The 12,869-nt window shown below is 35.3% G+C and overlaps 1 protein-coding gene across 2 annotated transcripts in view; it reads left to right on the top strand.

The window, feature by feature from the left end:
- Positions 1-12,869, top strand: part of LOC129264700 (tetratricopeptide repeat protein 27-like) — a 41,654-nt gene that overhangs the window by 1,570 nt on the left and 27,215 nt on the right. For both annotated transcript variants that reach the window (XR_010294131.1, XM_054902620.2), the window contains exons 2-3: positions 5,874-6,048; positions 6,974-7,097. Coding sequence is in view for 1 of the 2 variants with exons in the window: in XM_054902620.2 (XP_054758595.2) it covers positions 5,874-6,048; positions 6,974-7,097 (299 nt within the window). In the remaining variant the exon portion in view is untranslated. The remainder of the gene's footprint in view (positions 1-5,873; positions 6,049-6,973; positions 7,098-12,869) is intronic.

Here is a 12,869-nt window from a genome sequence, read left to right as displayed (position 1 = left end):
TTATGTTTTTTAATAATACAAGACCTGAAGTTTCTGAGACAAAAAAATTTTCCGACTCTGGCAGCCATTTTTTATTTCAAAATGGCTGCCAATATATGGATACAAATTAGTGTTGAAAATAGTATATTGATACATAATTTGTTTTGACAGATTTTTAAAGAACAGGTTTGATCATGATGTTTTCGCCTGTGATTTAGCTTGCTATTATAACACTTTTTAAAATCCCACAGAAAGAAACACCAGTAATTCATTCATCTGATAAAAAAACATTGATGAAATATGTGATATGGTATGTAATGTCAGTTACCGAAAACATTAACTTTTTTTTCTCATTTCCTGGAAAAGAGGATATATTATATGAAACTTGGTGGATTTCCTCTCTAGGTAACACCCCTCCCTTCTACACCAAAATTAAAGATTACCAATTAACAATGAAGCCATAGCGTACCATTGAATATATGTAATGTCAGTTACCAAGTGGAAAATGTAATGTCAGTTACCGATATGTAATGTCAGTTACCATGATAAAACGTTGGTTACCAATATTGAAATGCAAATATGTGGTCAATTTTATGGTGAAGAAATATTGTATACTTGTTATTCAAGTCTTTCACTTTAATAGACTGGGCTATTTCAACGCCTAAGAAGACTGGGGGGGGGGCTGATTCAGCCCCCCCTTATGATCTCGGCCGTCGATTGCGCGATCACGACAAAAATTGGCACGCGCATTACCCATGGCATTATCTACAAAACTATAAAATCAAATTTTGCGAAAAATTTCATTGCTCATTAATTATGCTAATTTATGCGTAAAATCATAAGTTTGCTCTAATTAATAAAATAATGCACCTAAAATGCTTATTTTTGTTTCACATACTCTAGATAGGCATCTGATCAAATTTATTTTTCAAAATTTTCAACATTACATTTATTTTCTTATGTATTCTATTGTTTTCTAAATTTCTTATGTATCTCCTTGTTTTTCGACTTTTTGTTTTTTATTGTTTTTTCAATGGAAATCGTCAGGGACTTTATTTTGACCATAAAAAAGATAAAATTTATTTATTTTAAGCAGTAAAAGTAAAAATAATGATACATTTATGAATTTTGGCTAAAAACACCATTTGCATTGGATTTGTACACAAATTCACGTTTTTGAGTAATTTTAGGTCTGCATGCACTTACGAAATGTTGTGTAATTTTGGAACCGCGTACCCGGGGGTCACAATTTTGGTCTCAAAAGTTGCGCGAGACTTGAAAGTAAAAAGTCAGCGAGTGACCCGGTCAAAAAAATTGGCACGGCGGATTTATCGCGAAAAATGTCGAGGGTGGGGGCTGAATCAGCCCCCCCCCCCAGTCTTTTTAGGGTTAAAAGTCACACCAGAAGGAGCTTGCTATTGTATTGCCTAAATCTGCAGTATTTTTTAAGCTTAACATTGTGATGAAGGGGATTTCCCGGGTCGCTTTTTTAGTTTCTAGGATTCTTTTGAGCATTGCCTCGCTAAAAGTAAATTTCTGGTTTTTATGCCTGTTAGTAGTGTGGATGTGTGATACAATTTTTGTTTTTGGTTCATAAGTATAGAGGAAAAGTGAAATTTGACAGTTCTGATCAATGTTGCATGGATCTACTAAAACTTTTTTTTTTTCTAATTTACAAATAGTTCAGTTTCAGTTTAGAAGCTGGAGTTTATTTTTTGTTGACAGCTTAAAAAAGAAATTAGCAAAGAAAATGATTAAACAAATTATGAAGAGAATAGAAATCCGACAGATATGAACAAGCATTGCTTGCACTGACCAGAATAGAAATCAATAAAACTACATGGCTGCATGAGATTCGGGGGAGGGGTACGTGTAGCCTAGGGGAGGAGACCCTTATTCATTTTGCCTTTTTTGAGGGGAGGGGGAGGTTGGAGAAGGAAAAGGTTTAAAAAGTCGATATAAAACTGATGAATATATTATGGGTGTATAGTCCGAAAAATCCATGTGTACAGTCAATGCAATATTAAATTACTATAGCAAAACATGTAGCTGCTATGACCCCCCCCCCCCCCCCCCCGAGTAAGTAAAACATAAATTTCTTATCTTTTGATAATTAAAAATGTGAATTATTATGAAACTTTTATGATTTTAAAAAGCCTCACATATAAGTACCAAGAAAATTATGCCTTTGAAAATAATATAGCACTGGTAAATGTCAATGTGCATTGTCAGTTACTGACAAATTTGATAAAAATGTTCAAATCAAAGAATGGAATTAAGAAAAAGAAAAATAAAATTCATTGAAATGTTCCTAGAAACTCGGGTATACTTCCACACCAAGCTCACTTTCATGTGAAGCACTGCACAGAAGATACAATGCAATGATTCCACACATTTGACTTCCATGTGTTATCTCTATGGCAAATTAAGTGTAATGTCAGTTACCGTAATGTCAGTTACCAGCATGGTTGCGGAAAAATTATCATAGCCCTCAAAAGACAAAAACTAATTGTCTAATATTTTGACACATCTTAACCTAGTAACGGAGGTATATTTACATATTCAAATTATTACTCTATCTACTCAGGGACATGAGATATTTCAATTTCAATGAACACCCTAAAATTGCATGTCCTTTTTCGTAATGTCAGTTACCGACACATTTTTGCTTGCTGATGCGTAAAAAAATGTGGTTACATAGAAAAACTTAGTATCAGAGTATACAGCAAGGTTCACTTTATTAACTCTATCAAAAGCAAACTCCCATCATTTGTTGTTTTAGAGATACACACAATGAAAGGTGTGAAAACATTGTGCCATGTAATGTCAGTTACCGTGAAAATGCCCACATGTATAACACTATAAAATAACATAATCAAAGTATTTTTGCCAGGTGATAGATAAATGGATTTATTTATAACATGTTAGTTGTTTTTGTTCACACTAAGTTTAAGCTAAACCAGTTATGAGAAGTTTTCATTGTGCATTCATATCTTTTCTATATTTATGTTAAACCTGACTCTCAGTTGTCAACCTTTGGTCCACTGATCTTTGAGCCAAGAGATGACAAATCCCACGATTTGAGTCAAATAAAATAATTTTTTATTCATAATAACCACAGTAAATATATTATAATATACTGGTTAGTGTTTGCAAACTGTATTTATGCAACTACAGGCAAGACTACATAATATTTTTGGGGTAAATCAAGTATTGTTACATATTTACCCGAAAAATTGTGATGTAAAATTTTGTCTTAAAAGATGATCGCTTAAAATTATTTTGGTAAAAGTTATCCCTAACAAGTTATATATCATTGGAAAGGCCTCACTCTAAAGAGTTGAAATATGCATGTTATTTTCATATAGGGTGTAAAGTTTTTCTGATTTTAAGATTTATTGGGAAGTATATGTTTTCACAGTTTTTCACATATTTTGACCTTTAACTTTTTATGACATTACCCTATGCCTTTTCTGATTGCATTTTTGAATTCCTCAGACAATTCCCTTTCAGAATATATATACTTTATGGGTATAGGATGTCAAACATAAGAAAAAAATGCAATTGTATGAAACAGTGTGATTTTGGAGGAAAATTTGAGTTGTAACGGAAATGGGCCCAACTCAAAACGCATGGCCAGATATAAATTTATAATGAAATAACTAAAAAGTTGTGACATCTTAAGTTAATTTTTAAATTTCGTATAGGAATTTCACAAAGTACCAAAACTTCCAAAAACCTAAGGGAACCAATGTCTAAAGTTCGTCCACCCGCTTTCGCTATGTCAATGTATTAATATTAAGTACAGGTAACTCTGATTAAGTCAATCGTCGACCTTCCATTAGACGAATAATCGCCTTTAAACCAAATTATTCACAAAAGTTATGTGTTATACCTCTTCTAAGTCAAACAGATTTCTGATTCTGTAGTCCAAAAGATTTGACTTAGTTAGGCAGGGTGGTTTGTATTTTCAAAGATTTTTCTCCAGCCATGTGTATATGTACATGTACATGTAACATGATAGAATCTGAAACAAAGTTTGGTTTGTAGCGTACATATAGCTTTCTGGACATGTGGAATTGCCATTGCCATGGTTGAATGTATTGTTATATGATTTGATGAAGACAAATAAATCCTCAATATTGAAACATGGACGTGTAATGTTAATCATAAAATAATCATAATAAAGGAAATAGTGGCTGAGTGAAAATTTCATTACTATGTACATGTAATTTGCATATCTTTTTGGTGAATAATTAAGGGAAATTTCAAAATGCTATAACTTTCTTTGATTTCAGATTTCTATGAAATGACGCCAAAATCATTATTTTTTATTTATTTATTTATTTTTTTTTTTTTGGGGGGGGGGGGGCTTGTTTGCTCTATCTCTTATTCAAATCATTTTTTTAGGGGAAGTGAGGTCTTCTCCTTTCAAGGTCATCATAGTGATCATTTCAGAAACAATGGAACAACCTTCAAATATAAGTTGATCTGAATTCAAAGAGAAAAATAATAATCATAAAAATGAAATCCACTCCAGTAAACACCTAGAACAAAGTTACACGGGTAAGGCATGCATGTAATTGAAAAAAAAAGAAATCACAAATAAAACACACATTGAAATTAGGGTCCCATTGCATAAAAACTTATTAATCTATTTTGATGAATTTGCCGTTATTGTAACAACCATGGGAATTGTGTTCAGCAGCCAATCAAAATTAATATTTCCATGCTAGTGCTAGTTATCTAAAAAAAAGTTAACAGGAACACGGGACAGGACCAACCCAGCTCAAGTAAATATTTTGTTTCTTCCTAGAATAAGGCTGAAAACATGGTTATCATTCAAGCTCCAATTATTGAAAACTAAAAGGTGTAAAAAATATCAATAATTTGTATTTTATCACCATCCACATGACTTGCTTTACTTCTTGGTCTTAAAGGACAAGTCCACCCCAGCAAAAATTTGATTTGAATAAAAAGAGAAAAATCCAACAAGAAATAGCACTGAAAAATTCATCAAAGTAGGATGTAAAATAAGGAAGTTATGACATTTTAAAGTTTCGCTTAATTTCACAAAACAGTTATATTCACATCCTGGTCGGTATGCAAATGAGGGGACTGATGACATCATTCACTTCTTTTGTATTCTATTATGAAATATTTTAATTTTCTCCCTGTTCTGTGAAACAAAGTTTTATTCCTCCCTGAACATGTGGTATTAACATTGTTTTAACATTTTATGGTTCAATCAAGTTGGAATTATGTCACATCTGTAAAAATTAAAATATTTATTAATTCAAACAAAATACAAAAGAAATAGTGAGTGAGGGACATCATCAACTCTCTCATCTGCATGTCATTGACTTGTGCATATAACTGTTTTGTGAAAAATAAGCAAAATTTTAAATTGTTCTAACTTTCTTATTTTACATCCGATTTTGATGAAATTTTCTGCGTTATACTTGTTTGATTTTTCTCTATTGATTAAAATCAACATTTTTGGTGGATGGACTTGCCCTTTAAGAAAGATCTGCTCTATTAATCCAGAAATCCTACCAAGCATAGTATTATGTTCATGACACCAATTAGCATGTGTTAAACACTATTGTATTCTAATCCAAATTAGATATATCACATATAATTGTAGATATCTAATTATTAATTGGCCAATGTTACAAAATAAAGCAAAATGCTTAATTTTAAACAGGTATCCATGCAAAACATAAGCAGTTTGATCAGGATTATGAAGCAAGAGAGTTAATGCTGCTGCTTTTTTTTCCTTTGGATTTTTCATATTGATCTATAAAAAGTTAATAAAAACTCAATTCATGTAAAACATTGTTAAGCATTCAAACATCGATTTGTATTGATAAATGTTCCTATTTTCATTGCAGAAGTAAGTAAGTTCCTGTTATCATTATTGACTGGCGATTACGAACAGGTGATTACTTCAGTCATCACTGGTCAGATCCTAGCCAGAACTCCCCACCAAGATGTTACACAGCAGATTTCAAGAAATGTCACAGATTTTGTGGGACAACTTGAACAGCCGAGGGAAAAAGTTTTCAGGTTTGTTAATACCCAGATACTACATCAATGATTAGGCTAATGATATAATCCACAGTTTCTTTTAAATGTATCTTAAATAATGCATTTATTCATACATATATATACAATAAATCTCTCCCTTATAAAAAAAAAAGTTATTGTAAGGACAACTCTCATAAGGAGCCAAACCATGTTTTAAAGCAATATGTTAGTTTTGTCCTGAATTTACAATCATGAATTATTTAGCTGAAAATTCAATCTTAATCACAGTCTTTTGGGTCAGACAGGAAAGTTCAGAGCTTTTTAAGGTCAAGGAGTTGGTTATTTACCAAATTATCTGCAGTGATTAGGGTAAAGGTTGCCTTTGTGCCATTCAGGCATGATCTCTCTGTCTCACAAGCCACTGCCATGGGCCACCCACCCCGTCTACCAACTAGTCACTCTCAGACTTAGTAAACTGATTTTTTGTTGCCTTTTTTAGATAGTGAATGACTTCTTTTTTGTATTAGCAGTTTAGGTACTGATGATTCTACACTAGGAAGAGACAAAGTACCTCTCATTTTGTCAGAATCATTTTTATTCTTATTTTCAATAACATTGATCCATCCCTTCTTGGAACAGAAAAGCTAATGAAAGATGGCTTGTTACAGGATCAACACACTCATTTGGACACAGTCTAATTCACTGTCTTTATAAACAATGCAAACTGTAAGGTGCTATGTCTGAGTGGTTTTCCATTAAAAAAAAATCGGTAATCATTTCTGTTTTGATGATTTAACTTGCTATTAAAACCAATGAATGGAGTAACCCATTAAACATGAAAAATGATAGTTCCTTATCTCTCAGGGGGTTTTATTTGAACCTTTAGTGATTTCCGATGTTTGATATTTCGGAATAGACTGAATTCATTCAAGTACATGCCCTTACTTTTTATTCAAACTTGCAGGCAGTTCTTAGTAGCATGCGTGGGTATCTCAAGTTTGCAGCTGTTTGTTCAAAATAATTGGACTGGACCATTGACGGGCAAACCTGTGATTCATCGTCTAGAAAATCTTCATATTCTGCAGAAGGTAAATCACAAATTTAAATAAGAATTTTTTTTTGCTGGTACTCTGATTATTGATATGATCATGTACTGTTGGTAGAGAATATACCTTCTCAATGGGGAGGTAAATAACCTCCCTGATATTTTATTCCATAGACTAGTTGACCAGTCGGGGACATCCCGATAGACCGCGGGTCCGATAGACCGCGGGTCCGTTAGACCGCGGGTCCGATAGACCGCGGGTCCGATAGTCCGCAGTGTGTGTAAAATTATGATCAGATATATCAAATGTCATCGAGAGGTCCAAAGGTCAAATGATACGAAGCCATGGGGTTCTATCAGGTGCGGATCCATGGGGGGGGCCGAGGGGGAACTGCCTCACCCCCCCCCCACCCCCAGCTCAAAAAAGAGGGGGAAGAGGGGAAAAGGGAGAGAATAAAAAAAGAGGAAGATGGGAAAAGAAGAGAATAGAAAAGAGAGTAAGAAGGAGAAAGGAAGAGAAGAAAAAAAGATAAGAAAAAGGGGAAAGGAAAGACAAAGAAAAAAATGGAGAAGAAAAGGGGAAAGAAGAGTAAAAAAAGAGGAAGGAAAAGGAAGAGAAGAAAAGAAAGGAGAAAGGAAAAGGAGGAAAAAGAAGAAGAAAAAAAGAGGAAGGAAGAGAAGAATATTTAAATAGAGAAGAAGATGGGAAGAAAGATAAGAAAAAAGAGAGAGAGAGGAAGAGGGGAAAAGTAGAGAAGAAAGAGAGAGAGAGGGAGGAAGGGGAGGGAGAGAAGAAAAAAAGATTAAAAGAGAAAAAAGAGGGAAAGGAAAGAAAAAGAAAAAGGGAGAAGTAAAGGGGGAAAGAGAAAAAAGTGGAAGAGGGAAAAGAAAGAAAAGAACAGAATAAGGAAAAGGGGGAAAAGAAGAAGAAAAAAAGAGGAAGAGAATAATATTTAAAGAGAGAGGAAGATGGGAAGAAAGATAAGAAAAGAGAGAGAGAGAGAGAAGAAGAGAGGAAAAGAGAAGAAAAAAGAGAGAGTAAGGGGGAAGAGAGGAAAAACGAGAAAAGAGAGAGAGGAAAAGAGGGAAAGAAAAGACAGAAAAAGAGAAGAAAAGGGGGAAAGAAAAGATGGGGGAAAGAGAAGAAAAGGGGGGAAAGAAGAGGGGGAAAGAAAGAGAAAGGAAGGAAGGGGAATGAGGATAAGAGAAAGAAAAAAGAAAGAAAAGGAGATGGGAAACGGAAGAGGGAGATGTTGACCTGGACGTCGATTTGATGGCGCCAAAATGACGTTCGAACTATGGGGCGCTGAATTGATGTTCGATCTAGCGGGGCACCAAATTGATGTTCGAACTTGGGGAGCGCTAATTTGAATTTTGACCATAATGCGTCAAATATATGTTTCAGAGAGGGGGAGGGAGGACAAAGTTATATTTCACATGGGGGCGCCAAGTTTAGGTTCAACCGAGGGCGCCAAATTGACCTTGAACTTTAATAGGGGGCTTCATGCAAATTCATTTTCGACCGGGGGTGCAACATTTCTCGTATTGCCTGTTTATAGTGAAATATATGTCCTGCCCAAAAAACTTAAATTAATGCGGCTGAATTAAAATATCCCGTTTTTACGATAACAGAAAAAACAATGTTTTCGAGTTTTAAGTCTGTTTAGCGAGAAAGATACACTGTTCAGGGTCACAAAAAAGGGTTATTATCAAATTCAGCTCGCGCTACGCGCTCGCAATATTTGATTAACGAGGTATTCATCCTCTGCTTCAATCCCACGTGTTAGTGTTTTTCAACATACATAGGCCGATCCAGGGGGCAAAGATTTTGCCCCCCCCCCATGGTGGCGCAAAAAAGGGGTAAGAAACAGAAAAAAGGAAGAGAAAAAGGACAAGCAATTAGAATAGGAATTATACCTTAGTCCTTCTTAAAGGAGAATGAAACCCTTGAAACCAGCTGAATCCATATCAAAGAGAAAAATCAAAGAAACATATTGTTGAAAGTTTGAGGAAGATCGAATGAATAATAAGAAAGTTATGAGCATTTGAATGTCGAGATCACTAATACCATGTAGATCCTCCAATTGGCAATGCGACCAAGATCTGTGATGTCACACACGTACAACTCCCTCATTACTTTAGTACTTATTTCACTTATATTCTCACTTTTATAGAGTCTAGCTATCACAAGGTGAGGTGTTCTCTTTATGAGAGGACAAGTACAGAGGTTTCACAACATTATGATGAATCGTTTGTCATATGATTAGAATGGAGCAAAAAGAGATGTTTTGGGGTATATTTTCAGTGTCCAAAAGGGGAGAGTTGTTCATCTGTGACATCATAGATCTTGGTCGCATTGCCAATAGGAGGATCTCCATAGCATTAGTGATCTCGACATTCAAATGCTCATAACTCTTCTATTGCTAGTCCTATTTTACTCAAACTTTTGTTGATCTTATTCTTTGATTTTTCTGCTTTCACAAAAGCTAACTTGCTCCAAGAGTTTCATTCTCCTTTAAGTCAGTATATAAAAAATTGAGCTCGCGCTTCGCGCTGGCATCAATACATTGTTTAGTTATATACGCATCCCGACCTTACAGTTTTTTATGCGAACGAGAAGCACAAGCTGAAAATATTTGATATTCTAACCTGGCAACTGAAAATGTATTTTTCATTTCATCATTATAAAAGTTTTCAGCTTGACCTTTCATTATTTTGTTTTATTTACCAATTTATGTTTTTAAGTGCTCTGGAAAATGCCCGTTTTATGGTTTGAATCAACATTTGCAACATTTTTGTGCGCTCGCACTATTTGCCAAGTAGGCCTACCTATTGTCTTTTTATATTTCCTATAAGATTCTCTAAATATACCTTTTCAGGTGTCTCGATTGTAAAAAAAAATAATAAAGGCCTATGAGCTAGCGCTGCGCGCTCGCATTTTGATTGGTGAGTTATGTATACCTATATATTAATTCTATAACAAACTACTTAAATCCCCCCATTAAAAAATTCCGGATCGCAAATTGCGCTCGCATTATTTGCTAAAAATATATCAACCAATGAATCCTATTTATGATTACAAAAATACTTAAAATATCCAGTTTTCAGGCCTCATGCACTGTCAACAAATTTCACACACTCATTAGGCTTAACAGATTAATAAATATGAAATAAGATTTGTATGAATTCATAATAACTAAATTGTCCCTTTTTCAGAAATAAATATCAACAAGTTTTAGGAAAAAAAATAGAAGATAGTCATCATTCATATATGATGACAAAATGTCCTTAGGCCTAAAATGTCTCGATCCTAGGTCAAATAAATAATAAAATATCAGCTCCCGCTTCGCGCTCGCATTATTTATATAGTGCTATCAAATTTCCCTATATACACAGTGCTGTAAACAGTGCTTAAATTGACCCTTTTCATATCGGAATTTCAAATATTATTATCAGCTCGGGCTCTGCGCCCGCATTATTGATTTTTATGATGAAGAATGAAATGTATTCAGATTGCCAGGATTCTGTCTAACTCTAAAACACGTGCACGCATGTTTTTTGAGATACAAAGCTTGATCTTATTCAAAACGTGCTAGAATTATCCAGTTTCAAATCAGAATGTCCAAAAGAATGTCCATTATTATTGTAGGGAGATACCAAAAATTACCCATCCTTTTTCATGATTGACAAACATGAATCGAATGTCCCATTGGGGGATTTGAAATCTCATCTTTTTAGGTTGGAATATCAAAAATGTTCAGCTCGCGCTTTGCGCTCGCATTATTATTGTAGGGAGATACCAAAAATTACCCATCCTTTTTCCTGATTGACAAACATGAATCGAATGTCCCATTGGGGGATTTGAAATCTCATCTATTTAGGTTGGAATATCAAAATTGTTCAGCTTGCGCTTCGCGCTCGCATTATTTAATCGTTGAAATGTGTATCGTCTTAATGGCTAACTGCAAAACATCCTTAACTGGTCCCTTTTCGACCAGGCCAGAACGAATATTAAACATTTCTGCTCGCGCTTCGCGCTCGTGGTAATTATCTAGTTACATACGCGTCCTGTTCAGGTTCACAAACATTGCCCAAAATGTTCAATTTTCAGGACAAAATACAAGATTTTTCATTTTTAGATTACATAGGGCTTAAGAGATTATTACACATTTATGTTGCTTATAAAGTAAAGCTAGGAAATGACTGTTAAAAAAATAGAGAGAATCAAGACTAAGAAAAAATAGAGAGAAAAGGAAAGGGATTAGGATGAAATAAAATATTATTTTCCAAATATTATGTCAAAATCTATCACAACCTTGTATTTTTGTAATAAAAATGTCAGGATATTTGCTTGCTCGCTTCGCTCACTGGCAACTTCTTATTAATTTGATGCAATACACCATATCGAGCCCCCTCGAAATTGTTGGCTCATTACGGCACTGGGACAACCCCTTCAAAGAAACAAAAAAAAAGTCAACTTTGAGCGGCCGATCGGGAAAAATATGGGTGAAAAAATGGCCCCTCACCCTATTGGCGGAAGCTGGGTCCGCCCCTGACTTAGGCTTGCAGGATATAATACATTAAAAATATATTTTTAAAAAAGATGGCGCTTCGCGTTCTCATTATTTATTTAGGCCTTGTGAGATACCTCAATTTGTTTTTAAGAATGAAATCTCAGATTTTCTTTGACGTGTACCCCCCCCCCCATTTCATTTATTTTGTTTAACTCGGTGCCCTCGCCATCCCCCCCCCCCCCCCCCCCGTGCACCCATGCTGAATAAATACGCCACTGATGAGGAGAATTAGTCGATTGCTTCGAGATTGCATTATTCCCAAGAGGTTATCATTAATATTATTGAAGGGTATTCTAACACAACAGTACAGAAACTACAGCTCCCGTTCACACAATATTCTAGTAGGGCCTACTCTGGTTAGAAGTTAAACCAAATTGAACCCCCCCCAAAAAAAAAAAAAAAAATCACTCGTGCTTCGCGCTCCCATTGATATTACATTATATATTTATGGATTTTTTTTTTCAAGAACACATGAAAAAGTGGTCTTTATTTTTTTTAATGTGATTATAAGATAATTCAAAATCCATTTAAGGCACTTAATTTAGCCTTCCCGGGAGGGAGTGGGCGCTTTTTTTCGAAAAGTACACATATGGGCACCAAAAATCAGGTCAAATTTGGCCCCCCCCCCCCTTCCCCACGAAATCCTGGATCCGCGCCTGGGTTCTATAACAATAACCCAATTGGGGCAATCACCCCCTGACAACTACTTCAAGGAAAATATTATCCCCATATTTTTACCGCCGGGGACTGATACCCCCCCCCCCCCCCCCCGGAAATTTACCCTCCAGACAATTACCCCGGACAATTACCCCTAGTACGGAGCCTTGAAAATGCCATCTTGCCATGTCTTAATTAATCATTGGCGGCGGAAGGCAAACAAAATTAGGGGGGTCCACCTGAAATTTTGGGATGGACACAGGTTAAAAATTTGACAAGCAAGTCAACCAAAATTTATAGGAAGGACCACCAAAATTTTTTGACAAAAAAAAAAGGTTATCAACCAAAATGAGGGGGGGACAAAAAGATTTTAGGGGGGGTCCACCTCAATTTAGGGGGGGGACGTAGAAAACAAATTGACAAGCAAAAAAAAAGGTTCTCAACTAAAAATCTAGGGGGGACCGTCCCCCACCTCAAATTTAGGGGGGAAAGGTCCCCCCCCCCCGCTTCCGCCGCCTAAGTAAGTAATACGCTTATTATTTCGACATAGCGATATATTCTATCTTGTCAAGTCGATATGTCCA

Source organism: Lytechinus pictus, chromosome 7 (genome assembly GCF_037042905.1).
Source record: "Lytechinus pictus isolate F3 Inbred chromosome 7, Lp3.0, whole genome shotgun sequence".
Taxonomy (NCBI): domain Eukaryota; kingdom Metazoa; phylum Echinodermata; class Echinoidea; order Temnopleuroida; family Toxopneustidae; genus Lytechinus; species Lytechinus pictus.
Note: the sequence above shows the minus strand (reverse complement) of the source record. Positions and strands in the feature narration are given on the sequence as shown.